Genomic DNA, 24,302 nt, shown 5'->3' with positions numbered 1-24,302 from the left:
TGTAGTACCACAGAGTTGATACGTTGCTCTGGGGTTGCTGTTTCCCATGTGTAGTACTTTACATTTGTCAATGTTAAACTTCATTTGCAACCTCTCAGCGCATCTACTCAACCTTTCCAGATCCTGTTGCAGCAGCATAGTGTCAGTAGTGTCCTTGACAACCCTGCCTACCTTTGTATGGTCTGCAATGAAAAAGCAGTTGAAATGACTTAGTTTTTAGGTGGATTCGCATGTCTATGCCTATTGTGCCTCCATGTTCATCCAACAATCTGTTTGCATACATTAACTAACTTATTTGATCCTTCATTTGGAATTTTCTTGCACACTCCACCTGTTGTTCTGAAGTTTCGTTTGCAGTTTTAGCTGAAAAACAGTAGATACTATCTGAGAATGAAAGTCAATTAAAATAATTTCTAAATTTTGATAATAAAATTTGAAGTGGAAAAAGTAATGAAGAAATATTTATTTTTAGGGACATGAGACTTCGGCAGTATCTTGGTACACGATATGACAGCAGGCATGGAGCATTTGATTGGGATTTCCATATGAAATTAGTGGATAAAAATGTACGGAACAGTTTTTTAGGTAACATTTCATTTGATTTACAGTTTATAAAAAATTATATTCATATTAAATTTAAAATTTAATTGAAATAATATTAATCTCTTAGCAGCCTAATGATTTTTAATGTTTGAAAAAAAAAAGTGATAGGATAAGCAAGAATAGGAAGGGGAGTTTTTAAATTACTGTGTTTCATTGTTTCATTGCCAGTATTGAAATGTCTTGAAAATTGTAAGCATTTCCCTATTCACTTTCTGTCCAGGGATACTTTGTCCCTACAGAGGCAGAGATGAACTTTTGGCTTTCAAGTCTTAGGCTTATGCTCACAGTATCATTTTCCTTGAGTTGATCTAACTTGCTAATACTGTTGCTAAGATCTCCAAGTTCGCCACTTATGCATGTAGTAGTTTCTAAATGGTTAAAGTATACTACAAAATAAGATACTTCTCCCTATAAGTATTTTAATCCATGCTGTTATTAGGATACTATTCATATGGCCTCATACTTATGTACAACAAAGTGCAATATTGTTACTGTATACTCTTGCTACTTAACCTTTAATTTTTAATGTAATAGTTGCAGAGCATAGGTGTCATTTTCTCTCATGCCCTTCCCCTTTTAAATACATCATTTTAAACCCAAAATTAAAAATTAACATCTTATACTGTCACATACTGTCTAGACTCTCTTCAGATTGGCAAAAGATCCTGATCTTAAGTTTTGTCTAGTACTTTTCGCTTGCAATTGATTTGTGGCCACATGTATGCAGATAACTGAAACACAACTGCCTGAAATATGGACTTATCAATTTCATATTTTAGGGCTATCTTATTAGGTTTTTAGATTTTTTAGTAGGACCCTTCTAGGGGATCTGTCTCACTCCCTACTCTCTTTAATTGTTTTACCTTCCTCCTTACTCTGATTTTGTCAGCTCATTTTTGTTCCAAAGCCCTTCTGAAGGGACAGGAGTAACAATTTGGTTTATCCAAGTTCTGCATGTATCCTTGTTTGATTCTTATGCTTTTGGCTTCCAAATTCACTTTGTTTGCTTTCTGAGATATTAGAATGTGCATAGGTCTTAAGTTTTCTGTCTATTTTTACTGATTAATTTTTGAATTTTTTTTTAGTTGGTATATATAGCCTTCAAAGTGAAGCTCCCACATTGTTTTATCATTGACTTTAGTCAATTTAGTGCATTTACTATACCATATAGTAAAGATGAAAAATAAGAAAGCATTCTTTATCTTTTATTTCTTTTTCTCTACTTTCATCATTCTCAATCAGTGTGCAAGATGCTAAAAATATATATATATACTGTCTATTTTTTTAACATTTCAGATCTTGCACATTGATTGAGAATGATGAAAGTAAAGAAAATTATTATCTGTTTGCTATGGCCCATAAAATATAGTGCATAAAAGCTGAGAAGAAAATTCATTGCCCATTACAGAAAAGTGTGTGTTCCATAGGTCTTCAGTTTCCAATTGGAAGAAGTTTTCTAAAGCAACCAGATGAGTAGATGGCAAACCAAAATTTGTGAGGCCTCAGATCAGCAGAAAGAGAGTGAAGACAACTGACTATAAATTAGTCAATAAATAAATAAAATCCACTGAAGAAAGTAGTGGATTTCATTTATATATTGACTGATTTTACACTAGTATTCAATTAGCAGAAGAACTTCATAAACTAAATATACACCTAAGAGGCACTGTTATGGGAAACGGGAAGGGATTACCATCAGAGATGAAGATCACAAAGAAAATTAAAAAGCACAGGATTGTGGGTTTTTAAAAACAGGATAAAGTACAAATGTTAGCATGGAAAGACAAAAGAACTGTACTTATGCTTTCTACATTACAGAAACTGAAATAACAACAGGAAATGAAAATTAAAGGGGGAGGGCAGACTTTCAAATTTAAATTTCCCACATATTCACTAGTGAATATGTGAGAAATATGGATGCTGTAGCCAGAACTGACCATTATTATGCTAGTCATTTGTTCAGTCAAAAATCAATGAAATAGTGGAGGAATTTGTTCTTGCTTTTAGAAGTCTCAATTATGAATAGAGTTTTACCTTGAAAAATATTGCAGATTCATCTCAAAAGAACTATTATCACAAGCAATTTCAAAAGAAGTTGCTTGTTCATCTAAGTAGGGGATATTTGAAATAAGAATATTCTTTGTAGAAAAATGGCTGTCCTCATTTTTTTATGAAAAATGAGAATCAAAATAAGAAGGATTGCTGTGCAGTATATAGTGATAGACGTGGTAGATGTTGGAGAAAATAAATAGTTTGATGTTGTTGAGCCGTGCAGCACAAAACCAGGATTGCACCCTGACAAATATTTCAAGAAATACCACATGCTAAAAATCATGTAAATAATTAAAATTTAAAATGTCTAAAGAGTTTTTAAATTGTATTACCATGCAGTTTTATATATTAGCTTATGCAGATATAAAAATAAATAATTTTTGAATATCACATTTGAGTAGTGTTTTTTTTTTTTTTTTTTTTCTAGAGCTCAACTGCATGACCAAGATGTAAAAATAATTCTGAACTGCAAAGGGTTAATCCATAATCTTTACTTGCACTTTGTCCAATCATGCCCACAGGCAGTATATGTAGTACAGAGAACACTGGTGCTACTACCAGCACAGTACATAAATATAATTTTACTTTCATCTTTCTGTGTGCACACACACACACACACACATGTTGCTATTTCTGTTTTTTATAATCCTTATATATCGTGTAGTTATAGAAACACCACAAATTGAGTATATTAATTTTTTTGACTTTGAATCTTCCAGGCTAATATGATTGGTGTACAGAAATATGACAAGTGGCGAGACTCTGGTATTGCTTTTGAAATGAGAGAAGGGATATATACCTTTCCAAATAAAACATTGTCTTCAGGATTAGCGGTGAGATCAGTAAGTATTTTAAAGAGACAAACTGCTGAAAGACAATTAATATAAAATTTGTATATATAAATATAATAAATTATAATAAATAAAATATATCAAATGAAATTTTATATTTATTAATATTTATTTTATATTTTATGTTATATGTAATTATTATATATAAATTTTAATAAATGCAGCTTACGATTTTTTTTTTTCAATGAATAATATTATAAAAGAATTGTAGAAGTTCTCTTATTATGGTTATTGTATAAATTTAATTGTAAAAAAAGTATGGTTGCTGACTGGAGCATTCTTTATGTTCTTTTCTTTTTAGTGTAATCTTTAAAGTTTATTATTCTTGATAGCATATGAACTCAAAGCTACAACCTCCTGTTACAAGTTTGTGCCTATATGCTGCCATGAAAAATTCTTTGCCCCTATTGGCTGATGCCAGAAATCTGGCTGATATTAATAATTCAGTACATTATGTGCAGTCATGATGAATATGTAAACTCTTCTGGTGTGGATCATTTTAGAGAATAAATGAATTTTTTTTTTAGCTTTTTCATATATTATATTATTGCTAAGGTTTTTGGCTGACTGTTGGTTTTATTTCAATCTCACCTTTACTAATTTTTGATATTAAACAATACACAATACCATATATATATATAAATTACAGCTTATGAGATGGGATCGAAAAGTTTTTCAACTGTGTGCTATGAAAAGTGTGCTTTCTTTTTCAACTGTGTGCTTACAGAGAATTGCCATTGATATATGATTACATATAAATTTCTGTGGATAATTAAAACATTTTGAACTCTATAAGCATATTCTGCAGTTGTTCTTGGATTGTGATGATGATGTAGTTATATTCTTCAGCACAAACTTCAAATTTGGAAAAAAAGGAAAAGTAGTTACATGATGCTTGATCTGAATAATATGGAGAGTGAAGGACAACGGTCATATGGTTTTTGGTTAGCAATTCTTGAATAGTAAAAGCAGAGCAAGCAGGATTTTTGTTATGATCATGTTATCATGTGTGTCACAGAACATATTTACAGAAATGTTGATTCACAAGTTGTTTCTGTAGGATTAATTCCTGATGCACAGTTCTGCCAGTGTCAAAAAATGAATCAACATACTCTTCACGTCAAAAAAACTTTTCAGACTTTTGTCAGGTGTGGCAATTTGGACTCTTCCATTATAAAGATTTTTGCTTTGTATCATATGTATAAACCCATCTTCATCATCTGCCATAGCCTTGTAAAGGAATTGTGGGTCTCTGAAATGTTTCCCAAAACACTTTAGAAACCCAGAAGGTCTTGATGCACACTGATCCAAATCTACCTTTGTTTGTCAATTAGCAGGCAAGACATGGATTTGTTGGCAATCTGTCCCTTATTCAAATCTTGTGTCAAAGTGCCTGATCCAAATGAGATTCCCACCCCAAGTTCTCTAATTTGAATCACATTTCCATCCATTTTGCTTGAGGGAAGCCTAGATATCCAGATATCCAGCATCATCAACAAGAAGTCATTCCACTTTTGAACTTTGACAACCACTCAGAAATTTGAGTTATGCTCATTGGTTGCTCCCAAAAATCAAGTTTTTACATATAAATTTCTATAACGGTTTTGCCTAGCATGAAACAGCATGTGCATTGCTCTTTAAAGTTAGGCATATTCCAAATAACACAGATTTCACAGTTGGACATGACCATGGTTCATGAGAGTAGTTGGTCCTCTTGGAAAGGTGATCTCTCCCCTCTCCCCCAAAAAATGGTGAGTAAATTGGAACAGATACCATACATTTTATGATATTAAGTTGCATGGCAACTATTTGTGTTCAGATTTATTCAATATCACAGTTTTCAATCCTGGGTCAAAAAAAAAGTCAGAAAAGCATGCAGAAACACCACAGAGTATTAAAGCATTGAAATTTTAATGTAACTTTACAACGTTAGGAGTATATTTCAGAATAATTATAAACAACGGAATTGAATTGAATTTTAAGACGCCTAAATTCTTTAACTAATTTCATCCAGTTTTCTTTTTCCTTACATTTTAGACTTGATAACAAACCCCTCCCCTAAATTTAATTTGAACTGTCAAATATGCTAGATTATTGAGTTATTGGGATATCACTGTAAATAATTTAAGCCATTTAATTTATTTACTTAGAACCATTAAACTAATATAAGAAATATGAAGTAAAGCTTTATTTGTGCAAGCTTAATTAATTCTTAATTAATAAAATGCCTTACTGGCAATGGAAATAAAAAGTTTGAAAATAAATTTATAAAGGATTTGAGGATGGGGCAGATTACCTTGTCTTTTTTTTTTTTTTTTTTGTATTATTGGCTGATGCTGTAGAAGCTTATTTCCTCATATTGTTTTACCAGTACAAATTAATTCCTACATATGCCTTTCACTCGGCACATTAAAATTTGAATATTTCTATTCAGCAGTTACATTATGAAGAATAAACACAAATAGCAAAATGTCAAATGAGGAGCATTCAGATACTATCTACATTATTGACTCACAACAGTGACTATTATGATGTCTGCCAGAAGAAGTTGAAATTAAATTAAAAATGCATATGGTTGAAACTTGCCATTGAAACAGCTGTAATTTATTATGAATCCAAAGAGAAAAAAATATCATTATCATTTGTGTTCCTATGTATAGAAAGGAACTTACAAATGTTAAATTATCTTTTTTTAAAACTATAATTAACCAACAATTTAATTTTTTATAAATTTTTAAATAGGGAGGTGAATGTCATATTAAAAGAGGCTATTGGGGTGATATAGTATCTAGTCCATATCTGGCATATGGCATTGAATGTGAAGATAAAAATCTCTTGAAAAAATCCCATGAAAAGTATATAAAGGTAAGCAATTTGCATATTCTGAAAAAATATAAATTTTGAGTTACTTAAATTTATGAAATTTGTCCTACACTCATTGGCCAAAAATTAGAAACCTTTTGCAGCTGGCATCAACAGATAATTAAATGTATGATATGCAAATATAAGTTGTCACATGGCATGATTACAAGTTCACTTGGTATCAGATAAATACTGTATGCTTCCTTGGGGCTTCTTAGTTGATCTGATCATCAAAGATTACCAAACAAGTGAACTTTCCCATTATCAAAAAAGTGTTATTGTTGGAGTGCAGGAGGAGAGAGAGAGAGAGAGAGAGAGAGAGAGAGAGAGAGAGAGAGAGAGAGAGAGAGAGAGCGAGAGCAGGAGCCACAACTGTGATAACAAATGAAATCACTGGTGTATCAAAAGCAACCATCTGAAAAGTATACAGTGAGTGGAAGACAAAAGGAGAATGCATCAGAATGTTGGTACTCCAAGAACACGACCACAGGAATTTAAAGTGAATTGCATATCAGAATAGAAGATCATATGCCTATACAAAAGCCAATTCTTTCTGTAAAAAATTGAAAGATTCAACTGGAGTAGTGATGCCACTCCAGGACTAGACTGGAACAGTGGAAAAAGATCATGTGATGTGACAAGTATCAATTTATGCTTTTTTTACACCAATAGTAGGGTGAAAGTGTGGGTGAAAGTTTGGCTTGAACCTCATGAAGCCATGCATTCAGACTGTCTTGTGCCCACCACCCAAGTGGCTGGAGATGGTATTATAGTATGGAGTATATTCTTTTGGTACAGACCGGGTCCACTCATACTGTTAAAAGGTCATGTATGTTACTTCCAATGAATGTCTTTCTGTTGTATTATACCAACTTTGTTCTGCCATGTTTCATTTTTACCCAGATAGCAATGGAATCTTTCATGACATCATGCAAAAAATTGCATCTGAATAGTTCAAGGAATATTCCCAAGATTTCCAACATATGCTTTGACTACCTAATTTTCCAGATCTGAATCCAATTGAGGATGTCTGTGATATGTTGAAAAGGCAGTTTGACTTTGCAGTTCTGCTGACCATAATTTAACGACTGACAAACATTGACAGCTGACAACTGTTGGAAGAAGGTCATATCTAGAGCTGAACTCTCCCAGGCACCTAGTGGAATCCATGGAACAATGTGTATTGGACTGCAATTTGGACTAAAGGTGGCCCTACTGGATATTGAATAAAAGTTCTAATTTTTTTGCCAGAGTGTGTGTGTGTACACACACACATACAATATATATACTGGATGATTCATGAAGATAATGGCGTAACTTCAGGAGCTGATTACTGAGGCAATATTAAGTTACAAAATGCAGAGCTGTGGCTGTCTGAATCTTAGGAAAAAACAAAGCAGTTATGAGAAATATAAAATAAAAATAACAACAATAGATGCATAACATAATTAAAGTGTTGATTTATTTTTATTTCGGAAAGTTACAGTCATGGCTGAATTTAAGGTTGTTATGGCCCCTAAGCTATAACTTTAAGAGGCCCCCCTGTACTGAGTAAATTAAAAAAAAAAAATTTGGTTTAATGGTGTTTCATACTCATCAAAGGGTGGTTATAAAATGCTACATATGTAGCAATACATAAAATTTTTATTAATTGTGAAAAAAATAACAGATATTTTTGACATTGGTAATAATAACATAATATCAATTAAATTAATAATATAAAAGACATTATTTTCATTTGTTTTTGTTAAAAAAAATATAAAATAAAATGCACTTTTTTTGTTTGTAACAGATAAATAAAATTCAGATGTTACCATATGCATGTATGGTTGGAGTAGATTCTGAAAAACATGACCTTTTACTTCAATGCATATTGCCACATGTGTGAATCCCACCCACTGCCAGCCTAAGCGCATTATTACTGTCTTTTATTGTGGGCTGCAGGATTCAATATACAGTACCCCCCTTACATTCCAAGACTCCCGGTGGATGCCTGAAACCGCAGATAGTACTGAACCCTATATATACTATGTTTTTTCCTATACATACCTATAATAAAGTTTAATTTATAAATTAGGCACAGTAAGAGATTAACAACAATAACTAATAATAAAATAGAATAATTATAAAAATATGCTGTGATAAAAGTTATGTGAATGTGTGTTCCATAAACAAGATGGCTGTCACCTGTGCTTTCTGATTATGTTGCCAGAACATGGGCAGATAATTTTTGTTTTTGAGAGCACATGGGTTCTTCACTCTGTACACTACACCTGCCCAACCCTAGCAGGAATTTTCCTACAAACCAACCACTCATCATCCATAATAAAGATTCTTAGATGTGTCAATCAAACAAAAACCTAACAGCTACAATCTGAAGAACAACTAATCATTAACTTAACCTGGATCTGACCACTGGCTTAAACTGGAATCATTATCTGGACTTGACCACTCACACGGACGGGACAACACATCCCAGGAATGGCATACAAAGACCTGACAGACATTGTGCAGTTTGCTGCCGAAACATCATTAGGCGATCTGAACCGGGTACCCTCACTCGGTTCACTTTCCTTCCCTTCCCTTGGCAGGGGGATGGTTACTCTGTATCCCCCCCTGCCATTGTTCACCAGCATATTACAGCCACAAATTGATATAAAGATTGACAACCCCCATAATCCGCACGTCCGATTATCCGGAACCTTTGCTGATATGGATAGAAAAAATCACAAACTGAAAGAAACTGAGCCAAAAGGGCAGGACGACGAGATAACCCCCCCAGAACAACAGCAGAACACAGAAGACGCCTGTCCAGGGACCCCCCAAACACAAAGCAAGCGTAAAAACAAAAAGCTGTTAACAGCGAAAATAGAGCGGGGAACACGCTCCCAAACTGAGAATAAGGACACTCAGGAAAATGTCAATGCAAACGAAGAAACAAACAACGAAGAGCAGCAGGAAACTCCCCCCATAGATCCCTCCCTACCGGTGGGCACTGTCTATGAAAAGTCACTGGCACTCAAAACAGCACTGGAGTCAATATTTAAAGAACCGAATAACAGAATAACCACCCTTGTGAGGTCGCAAATCGTCACAATCTTTAACAAGATGGAGACTATCCTTTTCAAGACATATGTTGAAAATGAAAAGGTCACCGCGAGGCTGCAGGCCTATAAAGAATGTGGGACAAATAAAATGCAACAGCGTACGCCCACATATGCTGAAACGCTGAGGAGTAACCAAAATCAGGGAAAACAAACTCAGTGCTGGCCCCCAAAAAGGAAGCAACCTCTCTTGATGACACCCAATTTGGTTGTGCTTAGACCTGTGGCCACAGATGGCCCCCAGGAAAAGAGAACTAGTGAAGAAATAAAGACAACTGTGATGAAGGAACTAAGGGATGACCTCAAAGCTACTAAGATAAAGTCCATCCGGAAAACGAGGAATGTAGGACTCGTTATTGAAACGGAGGGAAATGAAGACATACAGACGATAATGAAAAACCCAAAAATTGCCACCTTGGGTTTGACTGCAGAATTGCCAAAAAAGAGAGGACCTGCTATCATTGTCTTTGACATTGACAAAGACCTAACAACAGAACAGTTAGCCACAGAGATAATAAGCAGAAATCTGAGACCGACGCCCCAGCAACTACAGGAACAGCGAACCCTGGTGCAGCCTAGGTACTCCACCAGATCTAGGGCAGGACCAAACAGAAACTGGGTTCTAGAGCTGGCCCCGACTGTCTGGCAGCAATTAAAGAAACAAGAGAGAATCTACATTGAATGGGGATCCCACCGATTCCGGGAGCATGTGGCAGTCCCGAAATGCTTCCGGTGTTGTAAATACGGCCACACAACTCATACCTGTACACAAACAGAATCAACCTGCGGTCACTGCTCTGGCAGGGGACATGAATATAAAACATGTCCAAACAAGGAGCAAGATCCAATCTGTACAAACTGCAAGGCAGGGAAAATGGACCATTCGCATTCTATTAGAGACCCGAACTGTCCAGTTTATCTTAAAGTAAAAGGGTTATACCAGTCACGAACTGACTATGGAGAGACGCCCTAAAGAGTACAACAGATCCAAAATTTCAATAATACAGCATAACGCACAGAGAGCTAGAGCAGTGGCCCAGCAACTTAGGGTCATAGCAGACGAAGAAGCAGCTGACGTCTTACTACTACAGGAACCATATACCCACTCAAAACGAGTGTGTGGATATCCGGCTGCATACAAAATAGTCCATGATGAGTGTGACACCCCTTGGGCTGCGGTTGTGGTGCGCAATCCCAATTATACTGTGACTAAAGTGACACAGCTTTGTGCACCCTGGGCGGCGTGTGCCCACATCTTAACGCCATTGGGCCAAATCTATGCTGTGGCCCTTTACAGCAGGCCGGGCGAGGACATCGCACCCATCACCAGGTACTTGCAGGCCTTGACCGACATGCTCCCTGATCAAAGGATCATAATTGGGGCAGATGTAAACTGCCGCTCACCAGCCTGGTATAGTCTGACCCCTGACAGGAGAGGTACCAGAAATGGACAGATTTTAGAGGACTTTCTCTCCCACTCCCGGTTCACTATCCTGAACAGACCACACCAGATGCCAACATTTTGTAATACCCTGTGGGAGGCGACTATTGATGTCACGTTGTCCACGGGAAACCTTGCAGGTTACGTTGATGATTGGATCATCAGAGACTCGTGGACGACTTCCGACCACAGGGTGATTACCTGCCAAATCAGAAGATTATTAAACAGGCTACTGATACCTAAACAAACACTAAATCGCTTCGCCATCCGCTGGGCGAACTGGGAAAGGTTCAGAGAGGTTTTAATGCCCGCTGCAGCCCAACACCTGGAAACAACAAACCAGAATGGGGATCCAGACGAGAATCAAAAGAGGGTAACGGAAATAATATTTGCTGCGAGTGAAGCATCAATGAAGAGGAGAAATCCCAAACTGGGAGCAGTCCCGTGGTGGACTCACGAGATCCAGCAACTCAGAAGGAAGACCATGAGAAGAAGAAAACTCTTCCAACGGGCAAGACGCACATGGCCTGCTGCGGAGGTCCAGATACTAAAGGAGCGCTATAGAGAAGCAAGAAACAGATATACGGATGCGATAAACAAGAGCAAACAAAGAGCCTGGGAAAACTGGCAGGCATAACAGGAAATAATGAGCCATGGGGGGTAGTCTATAGGATAATCACAAACAAACTCCCCAGGGGGGAAGTTATTTCTACCACATTGACATCACAGGGGAGCCAAACCACCACATGGCAACAGTCAATCACAAATATTCTGGGCACTATTTTCCCAGAGACTGCCATGCCTACTTCACCTGAACAGCATAGAATATGCCAAGAAAATGACATATACAGCACTGACTCCCGTGAACCACCGTTCACGTTAGATGACATCAAATCCGCAGCAAATCACTTAAGAAATAATAAGTGCCCTGGCCTCGACTATCTCGAACCGGAAATTGTCAAAAAAGTAACGGATCTGACCCCCGAACTCCTCCTAAATCTGTTTAACAACTGTTTGCATCAAGGCATCTTCCCAAGAAACTGGAAGACTGCGGGACTGAAGCTGATCCCAAAAACACCCACGAAGCCTCCACAACAGCCAACCACTTACAGACCGATAGCTTTGCTACCAGTGATCAGCAAACTATTTGAGAGAATGCTATATACCCGAATTGACACACATTACAAGAGTGCTGAACTGCACATGTCTACCCAATTCGGCTTTAAGCCTGAGTCTTCGACAGTAGAGGCACTTAGACATCTGCTGCACGGTGTGGCCAGTTGCAACAGTAAATACTACCTAATCATCTCCATAGATTTTGCCGGGGCTTTCGACACCATTTGGTGGCCAAGTGTCCTGGCAAGGCTAAGGAGGGCCAACATTCCCTGCAATCTGTATCTCACTATCAAGTCTTACCTTACCGATAGGAGTATCAGTGTCATGGCACCCTATGGTAGGGTAAACCGCCGTGTCTGCAGGGGTTGCCCCCAGGGTTCTGTCCTGGGGCCGCTGTTGTGGAACATTGTCTTGGATGAGTTCCTGGCCATGGACCTTGGTGACGTCCAAACCCAAGCTTTTGCCGACGACTTAATCTTGAAAATTGCTGCCGACAGTAGAACCCAGTTGGAGGTAAAAGCAAACCATGCCATCAGGATACTACAGGACTGGACCATCTTACACTGCCTAAAAATCTCACCAACTAAGACATCCTCAATCTTACTGAAAGGCTCCCTTGACCTGCACAGGCCGCCTCAAATAAAGGTGAACAACACCACAGTGAAACTCCAAAGCCAGCTTAAGTACCTGGGGGTGATATTAGATTGTAATCTTTCCTTCAAGCAGCATCTCATACATTTAAGAACAAAGATAAGGAAGTACTCTGCACTGTTAGCACGTGTGGTCCGTCGTGACTGGGGACTTAAACGTCGCGTGCTCTCCTTATATTATAAAACGACATTCCTACCAGCTATAACATACGCCTCTGCGGTTTGGTATCACAAGGCATCAACCGCCGTAAATAGACGCATAATCGACTCAATCCATAGAACTATCCTGTTAACCATTACCAGAGCCTGTAGCACCACTAGCACTGTTGCCCTACAGGTCTTGGCCGGAGCCCTTCCCCTTGATCTGGACATCATACGTACTGGAATAGCCTATTATATAACCAAAGGAATGCCTTGCACCCACCAAGACTACACAGTGGATAACAATGCAACCCACAAGGCTGAAAAGAACAGGCTGCAGACATACCTAAAAGAAACCTGGCAAGACCGCTGGACAAACACAACAAAAGGGAATATCACCAAAAAGTTCATCCCGGACGTAGACAGAGTATACCCCATTCTTCCAACCTGGCTGCAACCCGGACTTTACACGACCTACCTCCTTACGGGTCACGGGGCTTTCAATGCAAAGCTTACAGCATTGGGAATAGTGGAGGATCCACGTTGTACTTGCGGGGAACAAGAAAGCTGGGTGCACATTATGTTTGAGTGTGTCCAATACGAAGACCTTAGATGCAGACTAATAACTAGAGTTCACTATCTACCGAGGGATCTCGAGTCACATCTACTAGATACGCAAGAAGAATATTTAGCCTTAACTGATTTTGCCCAGGGATTATTTACCAGGCGCCAAACACTAACCGCCATATACAGAAGACCTTAACGGCAAACCTGCAAATAGCAGCGAGACGACATAGAGGAGCCAACTATAAAGACCTTGGACTGACTACAAAATGCACTGGGAAAGACAAGTGATAATAGATTGTCTAACTACAAGAGTCATGATTACCGCCAATGGAAGCGAAAAAACCTTTAAATAGTCGTGACATCAGAACAAAGTGCCCCAAGACCTTGCAGCTTAGACCCACTACAAAATGACAAAAGGTAGTGTAAGGACTAGCAAACATCACGGAAGGGATAAAACCCCATAATGACAACCAGTAGACTTGATTATGACCCCAAGATAATGACCAGAAAATAGGCCCCAAACCACATGCAGTCTGGAAGGAGGATGACATCTCAGATTTAGCCCCCTATTAGTGTCCCACCTAGATGAGACTCAATGGCCAGCTTTTTAGGGCCTGCAAACTGATGGAGACGACATCCGGTGGCACTCTCCCGCCGGAACAGCCTATTGGCGACCCAAATCCGCGCTCTCTTGAGCGGATCTTTTTTTTTTTTTTTTTTTTTTCAAACTCCTGGGAAGGAGAGGCTTGCCTCCCCAATTTTCTCACTCTGGTGGGGCACGGGCATGCTTCACCACCTACAGGGGCCATCTACTCTGTCGGCCCCTTATTTCCAATTTCTTCCCCCCTGTCTTCATCCTCCCCCCAAACTTTTGTCTTGCACAGCGTTTAGCCCTACATGTCAAAATCAAAAGAGAACATCAAAATTCTTGCCCGAACCTATTTCGTTTTTAAAACTCACTTTGACCGCACAGCCCCACGTCGCATACTATTAATACTAACTTGTTAAGTATCACTAATATCAACCTCGATTTATTTATTATTATTATTTATTTATTTATTTTTTTTATTTTTTTTATTTATTTATTTATTTATTTATTTATTTTTTTTTTTGGTCCTAGCCACTGAAATCCCAGGAAAGTAAGTGGCAAGACCAGCCAGAGTACAAATATTGGTAACACCCGGCCGGCCTCCCCGTGGCGGGTATTGGTAACGTCGGGTCTCATAGGGGCCCGGCGGCTAACAGGCCGGATGAACAATGGGCACAACAAACTACACAGTACATATCCCACACACTTTTAAATCTCTGGCTTGTCCGATACAGAGAACATACGCGGAGATGGGAGAAATCCCAGGTGCCGTCAGACCCCGAACATACCTAATACCTAATACCTACCTAATCCCCCTATCTTCATCTGGTGAGGCATGGGCTTGCCCCACTGACTTTTGGGGTTATCTTCACTATTGACCCCATATTTCTGTCTTTCACCCCCCAGTCTTCAGTCTCCCTTCCCTCTCTAGCTATCTTGCGACTAGCGTTTGACCCCTGTCAAAACTACACAAGCCCTACACTAAAAAAAAAAAAAAAGAAAAAAAAAAATTTAACTCTACCCTGCATAACTTATATCTCTTTTGGCCTGACCCAATTTATAGTGTTTCTTCCCCCCCCCTACTTTTTTTTTTTTTTTTTTTTTTAAGGTCCTAGCCACTGAAATCTCAGGAAATTAGGTGGCAAGACCTGCCAGAGTAAATAGTAAATCTCTAAAATACTAGTGTACCTGGTCTGCCTCCACGAGGTATAGTGTGGGCAACAGTGGGTCTCATTTGAGACCTAATGGCTAAAAGACCAGATGAACAACGGTACAAAACATTACACACCACAATATCCATACACTTTTAAACCTCTGGCCTCTACGGTGTTCTGTATCACACCACAATGTATACTACGCGGAGATGGGGGAAACCCCTGGTGCCGTTAGACCCTAAACACACTATACACTATACACCTGGATTTATCATATGCTCTGCAGTGTTGACACATAGTACCAGAGTTAATCTCCAGCCATAAAACATGTCCTGGAGGCACCCGGGCATGTTTTATGCCCTGGTGCCTCCTTTGCACTTTTATGAATGTAGGTTCTATAGGGAATCTTCTTCCAGAAGGCCCCAGTTTCATTGCAGTGAAGACTTGCTTTGGATGGTATCCTTTCTCCTTAATCAACTTCTTCAACTCTGCTGGAAATGTGGCAGTAGCTTCTTCATCGACAGATGCAGCCTCTCCAGTAATTTTTATATTTTTCAGTCTAAGCCTATTCCTGAATCTGTGTAACCATTCCTTACTTGCAGTAAATGGCTTGGTGTTACTCGTTTCAGGGGATCCCTTGCTGAAGTCTTCGTATAGGCTCAATGCTTCCTGGCACATGTTGCCGTCAATCGGAACACGTTTTCTGTTCATATTTTCCACCCACAAATAATGCCTTTCCCATCTTAACTAAGCACTTATTGTGCACTGTGGTCGTAACTTTTGCAGTTTGAGGTGCGAAAGCAAAACTAGCACGAATTTCTTTTTCCTTCTTCTCAATTTCACAGATTGAAGATTCGTTCTTACCGTAGATCTTAGCAACTTCAGCATACAATTTTTTTTCTTTCCTTATTAAGTCAAGAATATTCACCTTTTCACTTAAAGGAAGCACTTTACGGCTTCTCTTTGGTATATCCAAATTGCCAGCATCACTACTCTTGTGCTTTGGGACCATTATTAGGTAAAATAAGGGTTACTTGAACACAACAAGTAACCCTTATTTTACCGTCACAGTCGATCTGATAACCGAGACGGCTACTAAGTGACTAACAGGTGGGTAGCATATACAGCATGGATATGCTAGACAAAGGGATGATTCACGTCCCGGGTGGGACGGCACGAGATTTCATCACGCTACTCAGAACGGTACGCAATTTAAAACTTATGAATTGTTTATTTCTGAATTTTTGGACCGCAGGTAACTGAAACTATGGAAAGTGAAACCGCGGATTAGGGGGGACTACTGTACAGTCAAGTAATGCATCTCATGTTTGAAAATTTTTTTGGTATAGAAGATCTTTCATCCATCCCAACATGCAAAATCTAGAGTTTAGGTCTGGTGACCTAGCTGCCCAATTTTGTGGATCATTGCAACTGACCCATTGCCTAGGGAAACTAGTCATTGAGGTGAATAACCACTGCGTGGGAACAACGAGGTGGAGGGGCTCATCATGTTGGAAGTACATTTTAAATCTCTCACTCCTGTCTTCTCCACTCAACCAACCCTTTATCCATAGCAGCAATTTGCCCTTGATGCCACATTGCTCCAATTTGTACAGCAGTCTTTTATGAGCAGATTTCCCCATAACAAACTCATGCTAAGACTGCAATTCTACTTCAGACACTGCATGGGTTTGTTAAGGGGAAACCTTGTCTGATCAATTTGATTGGTTACTATGATGTGGTCACAAAGCAACTGGATGCAAAAAAATAATTTTAATAGCATATACTTGGATTTCAGGAAAGCTTTTGATACTGTTGCACATAAAAGACTACTGTATAAATTTGAGCAGTGTGGCATTAAGGGCAATTTGCTACTATGGATAAAGGGATGGCATAGTGGGAGAAGACAGAGAGTAGTATTCAATGGACACTGCTCTTCATGGATTAATGTTATTAGTGGAGTTTCCCAGGGTTTATGTTGTGCCCATTGTTGTTTTCTATATTTATCAATAATATTTATGAAGGTATATCAGGCATAATGTCTAAGTTTTCAATTGATACAAAGGTTGGTGGGGCTCTTAGTGACAATAATGATGATGTGCTACTGCAACAGGATCTAGAAAAGTTAGGCAGATGGGCTGAGAAATGGCAATTGAAGTTTTACATTGACAAATGCAAAGTACTGCATATGAGTAGCAATAACCCCGGAGTGTGAATCAATCCTGAGGGTAATTGTGCAGTCAGATATGAAGTTCTCTGAGCAGTGCAGGCAGGCTGTCAGGACAGCTCATGGTGTTTCATCAGTGATATTTGCCGAATAGACATGCGGAAATTTTCCTTTAGCCAGTGGGTGGTTGATTGCTGGAAGACTTCCATCTGTTGTTGTGGCAGTTGATAGCTTAAATGATTCAAGGAAGAACTAGACAAACTATTGGGGGAATGGGTTGGTGAAACAGAATTTTTTTTTTTTTGCTAATGCTGTATAAGCTTGCTTTCTTTCATCATTTGCCACTACTAATGCTAATGAAATCATGTAGCCAAACATACCTCTGACAGTTGCAGCAACTTGTTTTGCAGAAATTGTAGATAGCCTTGTCCAGTAAGACAAGTTTCCACACTACACATTAACATTGAATCAGTGTTGAAATTGCTCTCCACAGTGGCATAGGGATTCATTTTGACCAAACTTTCAAATTGTGTTAGTGTTGTTGACACACAAATTGTGTGTGCCTTAGGTGAATTGAGCTTCATTACTGAATATAATGTAATGATGCAGATGGCAGTTGTAATTCAGCCATTTACAAAATTCCAGCCATCAAGCAAGATACTCACATTTTGGGGGTTGAACACATTGCATGTGGTATGGATACATGCTTTTTTATGCAATGTTTTCCATATTCTTAATTGAGAAACTCCGAAATATATAGATATCCTTCATGTACTAGCACAAGGACTGTATTGTACAAGTGATGTTCCCTTGCTCAGTCACATCTTGTCAACTGCACACCCATATGGGATACAAATTCTGAGAAATGAAGCCAATATCTCATGATGTTTGGAAAACTTGGCTAACTTGTTTATTCAGAACTTACTGGTTTGGAAAATGTTTCTAATTTTCAACAACAGCATTTCCATTGAAAAATCCATAAATATACACCAAATGGGCATATTCAGTACTTGTAAAAGGCATCTTGAAAGTAACAATGGAATATAAAGGAGTGATGCTGCTCACTACATGGGTTTCATCAGGCTACATTCAATCGAGATTTCATAGGCACATACGTTATGAGTGAAATTCAGAATGGTGCCTTGCTGAGAATCTGCAAACATTACCTAACTCCATAATTATCAAGAGCAGATCCATGTTCATAAGAACTTTTTTTACTGAAAATTGCCTCAGAAATCAGCTCCTGAAGTTATGCCATATCTTCACTTATGTTGATCTTCATAAGTTTTTCTTGCAAGAATCATACAAATGCAGAAAATAAATTCTTAATGGCTCTTACTGGCTTATGTAACTTTGGAATTGTTAAAATCTTTATGGGTTTAGCAGTTTCAATTTTATAGTTGCATTAATCTGTAAGAGTCTTTCAGGATTTGGTGTAAATTAAGCAGTTAAGGTTTAAGAGCATATAACATAATCAACAGCTGTTTGTTACTCACATAATTCTAATAAATTGTCTGTTAAACAAACATTATAAAGAATAAGGGTACATTCAGTGGCACACCATTTCTTTATTATTCCCAAAGGTACCATTCTCATTTTTTTGGGCCCTCCTCTGGGTTCATGGCCCTGTTGGAGCTGCAACATAGGATGATATGCCACTGTGTATCAGAGAATATTCTGTTTATGTGATTAACATTCTTATAATTCTAAATAACTTATATGCTAAATTGCATCTCTATTATCTATATTCAAAATTATGTTAAATTTTGTTGGCTATCCCTGGAATACTAGTAATGGTGAATAAATAGATTTTTCATTCATTCATCAAATATTTATAATTATTGAATGATAAATCATGGTTTTAGAATAGGTGTGAGACATCTTATTTTATACTATTCTCTAATATACTATATGAAACAGACTAACAACTCACTTATTCTTAAAAGATTTGGATTAATTTGGAGGAGACATTTTCACCAAGGCAAAGACATGCCTCACATCAAGAGATATGTGGTGTCTGTCCTTTGTGATTTTCCCAATCATTTTATCAATCACTATATTAATTTCATTTCCTCATCAGTTTGTATATAAATAGTCCAGCCACACAGTTCACCCACTTTTAATCAGTATTGTTATTTTTATGGGAATTAGTGAAACATTGCATCTACTGAAATAATATTCATACCATTTAAGGGTTATGAGAATGTTATACAGATACTGACTGTAATTGTGAGAAACTTTGCCACTCATATAAGGAGAGGAGTAGATTTTAGAGATTTTCATGTCAAAAATTGTAGTTTGTATTTTTTATTTTTATTTTTTTTTTTTTGCTTCTTACATTCAATATTATAATTACCTATGTTTTTATTGCATGTGAATTATATTATCTACCTTACTGACACCTGTAAAATATAATATATCGTACAAACAGTTGTGTGCTTGAAATTGTATAGATGTATTGTGCAGTACTAATAACTGCCTAAAATGTGCAAGAGTTATTTCCGTTGAATATTTATCATAAGGATTTCTGATACTTTTTGCATCTGAAGGAGCAAAATGTTCAATCAGGTATATTTTTGTGCACTGTGCTTTAACATCACAGTAATTACAGATTACAGTAAAAATTCAGTAGTCTGTTATCTGATGATCTAGAAAACTCCCTTAATTCAACATCTGAGCAGACCATCCTGTTATACTATATGCATCTACTATTCTCTGTTATACATTATGCATCTCCTATCCCCTATTATACACTATGCATTTCATCTCCCCCTTCCACAAGCTATTTAAATATAGTCTACTGTCCACTGATATTGCTTTGACATGCTGGAATTTTATAATTACAAGGAATTGAACTGGTTGCATTCCAAAAGTTTATTCCTAACAGTTGTTAGGAAATCAGAAGCCTTTTTAACCCATAATATAGCTAAAATAGGAGAAAAAATACTGTTACAATATCAGAGCAATAAAATTTTTACCATGCTTAAACTATGAGCTAAAAAGCACTAGTCTTTACTTTATTTTCAGTAATATTCTCTACATTTATATATGTATTATTTCATTTGGTTTCATCAAATTCTGTATCTGAATTCCAGAGAATTTCTTTTGGTTTGTGTAAGTTTGCATTGTCTGAAATCTTGTCGAAAGGGTATGACCTCCCACTATGCTTTTTAAAAACTATCATAAATATTAAACTGGCTAGCTATTATTTGTAGCCATTTTTATATTTATAATAGACATAGTTGATCGATGGCAGCATGTATATCTAAAGTTTAAACAATTAAGTATCATATTTAGGAAAGTATATTCACTTTATAATAATGATAACATGGTTAATGTTAGTGTCATTTGTTAACATTTTAAAATTTCTGATATCACTATATTTTTATATTGCTGCAAGAATGGACAAGATATTTCATTTCATAATGTTTACAACTTGCTATATGAATTGGCTCACCATGAGAAACCAAAGTTGGCATCAGCGGCTTCTTCTAATTTACCAGCCATTGAGGAAGTGGAATCAGAAGGTGATTAGTTGTTCATCTAATTTTCTATAGTTTTCTATAATTATGGGTTAATTTATTTGTAAACATATGAATTGTGTTTATGAATTTCTGAATAGTGCAATGCAGCAACCTTGATATATCATGCCTTTTTAAACTGCAGTTTTGAATATACTACGAGTACTATCATGTGACCCCATATTTCCATAAAAAATATAGTGTATGTTAAAGAACTATTAATTTCAAACTGAAAACCTGGCAAAAGTATATATCTACTGTACTTTTGAGAGGGGGAACCAGCTACTTTATTCCCTTCCGCCTTATATTCAATTACAAAGCAAATGTTTATGAACAACAGGACTTCTCTCAGAGTATTACTGTAGGTTTGCAATTTCTCTCTACCTTGCCTCGGTTAGCATCGGTAATAGCAAATGATGCAAGAAATCAAGCTTATACAGCATCAGCGAAAAAAAAAAAAAAAAAAATGTGATACCTCCCATTTCACATATTCATTCCCTCCAATAGTTTGTCTAGTTCTTTCTTGAATTTATGTAAACTGTCAACTTCCACAACAACACATGCAAATCTGTTCCATCAATAAACCATCAACTACCCACTGGCTAAAGACAAATTTCCACACATCAGTTCTGCAACCATCCTGTTATACTATATGCATCTGTAACTTGGTTACAGATCAACTTGTATCTATCATAGGCTTCTGTGTCACGTGATAATTTGTATGTATCCCATGCATTTTTCTTCTCTGCCATATGCCTCATTAGTTCATCTGACATCCATTTAGGTCTAAACCTTGAACAATATTTCTTAGTTGGTATGTATCCTGATATACCTTTGCAATATCATTGATAAATACAGAAAACAACAGTGGACTGAACACCAAACCCTGGGGAGCTCCACTAATAACATTAGACCATGAAGAGCAGTGTCCATTGATTACCACTCTGTCTTCTCCCACTCAACCATTCCTTTATCCTTAGCAGCAACTTGCCCTTAATGCCTTGCTCCTCCAATTTGTACAATAGCCTTCCATAATATCGAAGGAATATTTTGTCAGTTGAAGGTTCATAACAAAACTATTCTCATTGCAGCTATCTACTTTCCACCCCCAGTCGATCTTCTTCTTGTGGAGAGGCTGCCGCAAGCACTCTGTGAGTTTGAAACAATTTTTTCACCAGTCGGATGATGTTTACTTGTTTGGAGACTTCAATTCTCAACACTCTCCACTAGGCATTGAGGAATCATCCGCTACAACTAGGCTGCTATATGACACCATGTCTGAACTGGGCCTCAAGCAGTATAACAATACTTGTACTAGAGGCAAAGCGACGCTGGATCTCATTTTTGCATCCAAGGAGATCCTTATTTTAGAAGCAGTTTCATTTCTGCCATCTGATCACAAGGCTTTAAACTGTCAAATAAACATATCACAGAAGAGTAAATGCACTACTCTTGTCCCAGCCAAGCTGAACTTTAGATGAGCAGACTGGCAATTATTAGGGTGGGAACTTGATTGCATTGATTGGTTCTCCTTCTCACGGATTAATGATCTTGACGCAGTCACCGATCATCTTATTAGCACAATCTCCTCTATCATTCAAGAGTTTGTGCCTCTCAGTAAAAATTACAGGAACAGATTCCCTCATTGGATCACGACAGACATAATTGCAATTATCCGAGCCAAAGAGCAGTGCAGAAAACACTTTAAGGCGACACATGATGAAGCATATATGGCACTGTTCAAGGAACATATGAGCAACATTAAAAGGATGATCAAAAATCAGTACGCTCGTTATATTCAATCAGTGCAATGCAGTTTCACAGTGAATGGAGACCTGAAGCCATTTTGGAACATGCTTAAGAATTCTAATGACTGTTCAACAGGAACCAGGATCATTGATTCCAATGGCAAGCCTACAACCTATGACAAAACTAAAGCAGATCTTTTTGCGACCTTTTTCTCCTCCTTTTCCGGGAAAACTGCAGCTACTGCTGCTTCAACTTATCAATTTCAAGTCATTAAGGATGATACACTGAATAATCTCTCGGTGGACACAGCCAATATCATTCAAGTGCTTCGGGAACTTACAAAAGATTTTTCAGCTGGCCAGATAAGATTCCACTTATCTTGTGGAAGAAATGCTTTCCACAACTTAAATATATAATTTTGCATATATTCAATCTTTCCGTTAAGACTGGTATTTACCCCGCTCACTTCAAAACAGTTAATGTTATTCCTATCCCAAAGAGAAGCACAATCCACTCACTAGAGAATTAGCATCCCATCTTCCTTCTGAACTCACTGGCAAAAATTCTGGACACTGTCATTCACAGCCGATTAATGGAATATTTTCAGCATTTCATCTGCGACTGCCAACATGGCTTCACCAGGGGCCGATCAACTACCACTAATCTTCTCACTATCTGGCAGCAGGTTCTAGACACCGTCGATCCTGGAGGACAGGTTGATGTGATCTACACAGACCTTACTAAGGCTTTTGACAGTGTCCTGCACAATCAACTTGCTCAAAAACTAAGCCACTATGGAATACTTGACCCTCTACTATCCTGGTTGATGAGTTACATTTCATATCGAAAAAATAGGGTGATCATCAGACAGGAAGTCTCAAGGGAATTTTTATCATCGAGAGGAGTACCGCAGGGATCATCTCTTGGGCCTCTGTTATTCACCATCTTTATCAACGATCTACCGCAATTTGTTGAGAGAGGTGGTATTAAGATCCTAATGATTGCCGATGATGTGAATCTATTTTGACGTATCAGCAGTCAAGATGATGCAGTTAACCTTCAGGTTGCTCTCAACTCTTTCGCTGATTGGATTGCTTTGAATGGTCTGGAGGTTAATCCTAGGAAACGCAGCTCTATTTCCTTTGCAGCTTCGAGGAAAACTAAGGCTTTAGTTAATCAATATTACATCAAGGAGATGCCAAGGAGACAACTCTGGAATTAATTAATCTACCATATAATTTGTTTCAAAGAAGTGTATAACACATATATCTTTCTGTAAATAACTGCAGTATTGAATGTTGGTATAATTTATTCTTATTGCACTCTTTTAGTCTTGGAAAAAAGCCTTGTTAGTCTGTGGGATGAAGCTGAGATTGGGAAGTTAGATAAGCTTTGTATCACTAGAATTTAAAGCTTCATAATATTAGAATATCACCCTCTAACTCAGAGGGTGATATTTGCAATATAATTTTATTTGTTTAGATTCACATTATGACATTTTTAATATTACTGCACTGTAGACTGTAAAGAAATCAGTAAGTGCAAGTTACTGTACTTCTTTACAAAAAAGCTTCTGAAAACAAAATACAGAGGACTACAACCATGTGACATTGGTCTAATCAACTTTCACATATGTACATGTGAGTCTTTAAAAATAGTTGAGCGATTCTTATTGCCTATTTATATGCTGTACTCAACTGGTTTCCCTGTAAACCACCTGGAAGCTGTAAGAGAT

The 24,302-nt window shown here is 37.5% G+C and overlaps 1 protein-coding gene across 1 annotated transcript in view; it reads left to right on the top strand.

Annotated features, from left to right (window-relative positions):
* Dnaaf3 (Dynein axonemal assembly factor 3) overlaps positions 1–24,302 on the top strand; it is a 56,697-nt gene that overhangs the window by 16,951 nt on the left and 15,444 nt on the right. The window contains exons 6-9 of the mRNA XM_090373778.1: positions 473–566; positions 3,375–3,497; positions 6,249–6,371; positions 20,698–20,824. Of these exons, the coding sequence (XP_090229904.1) occupies positions 473–566; positions 3,375–3,497; positions 6,249–6,371; positions 20,698–20,824 (467 nt within the window). The remainder of the gene's footprint in view (positions 1–472; positions 567–3,374; positions 3,498–6,248; positions 6,372–20,697; positions 20,825–24,302) is intronic.

The sequence above is a fragment of the Mastigoproctus giganteus genome, chromosome 5 (genome assembly GCF_048544385.1).
Source record: "Mastigoproctus giganteus isolate SK-2022 chromosome 5, ASM4854438v1, whole genome shotgun sequence".
NCBI lineage: Eukaryota > Metazoa > Arthropoda > Arachnida > Uropygi > Thelyphonidae > Mastigoproctus > Mastigoproctus giganteus.
The sequence above is the reverse complement of the archived record's forward strand: the minus strand, read 5'-3'. Positions and strand labels throughout refer to the sequence as shown.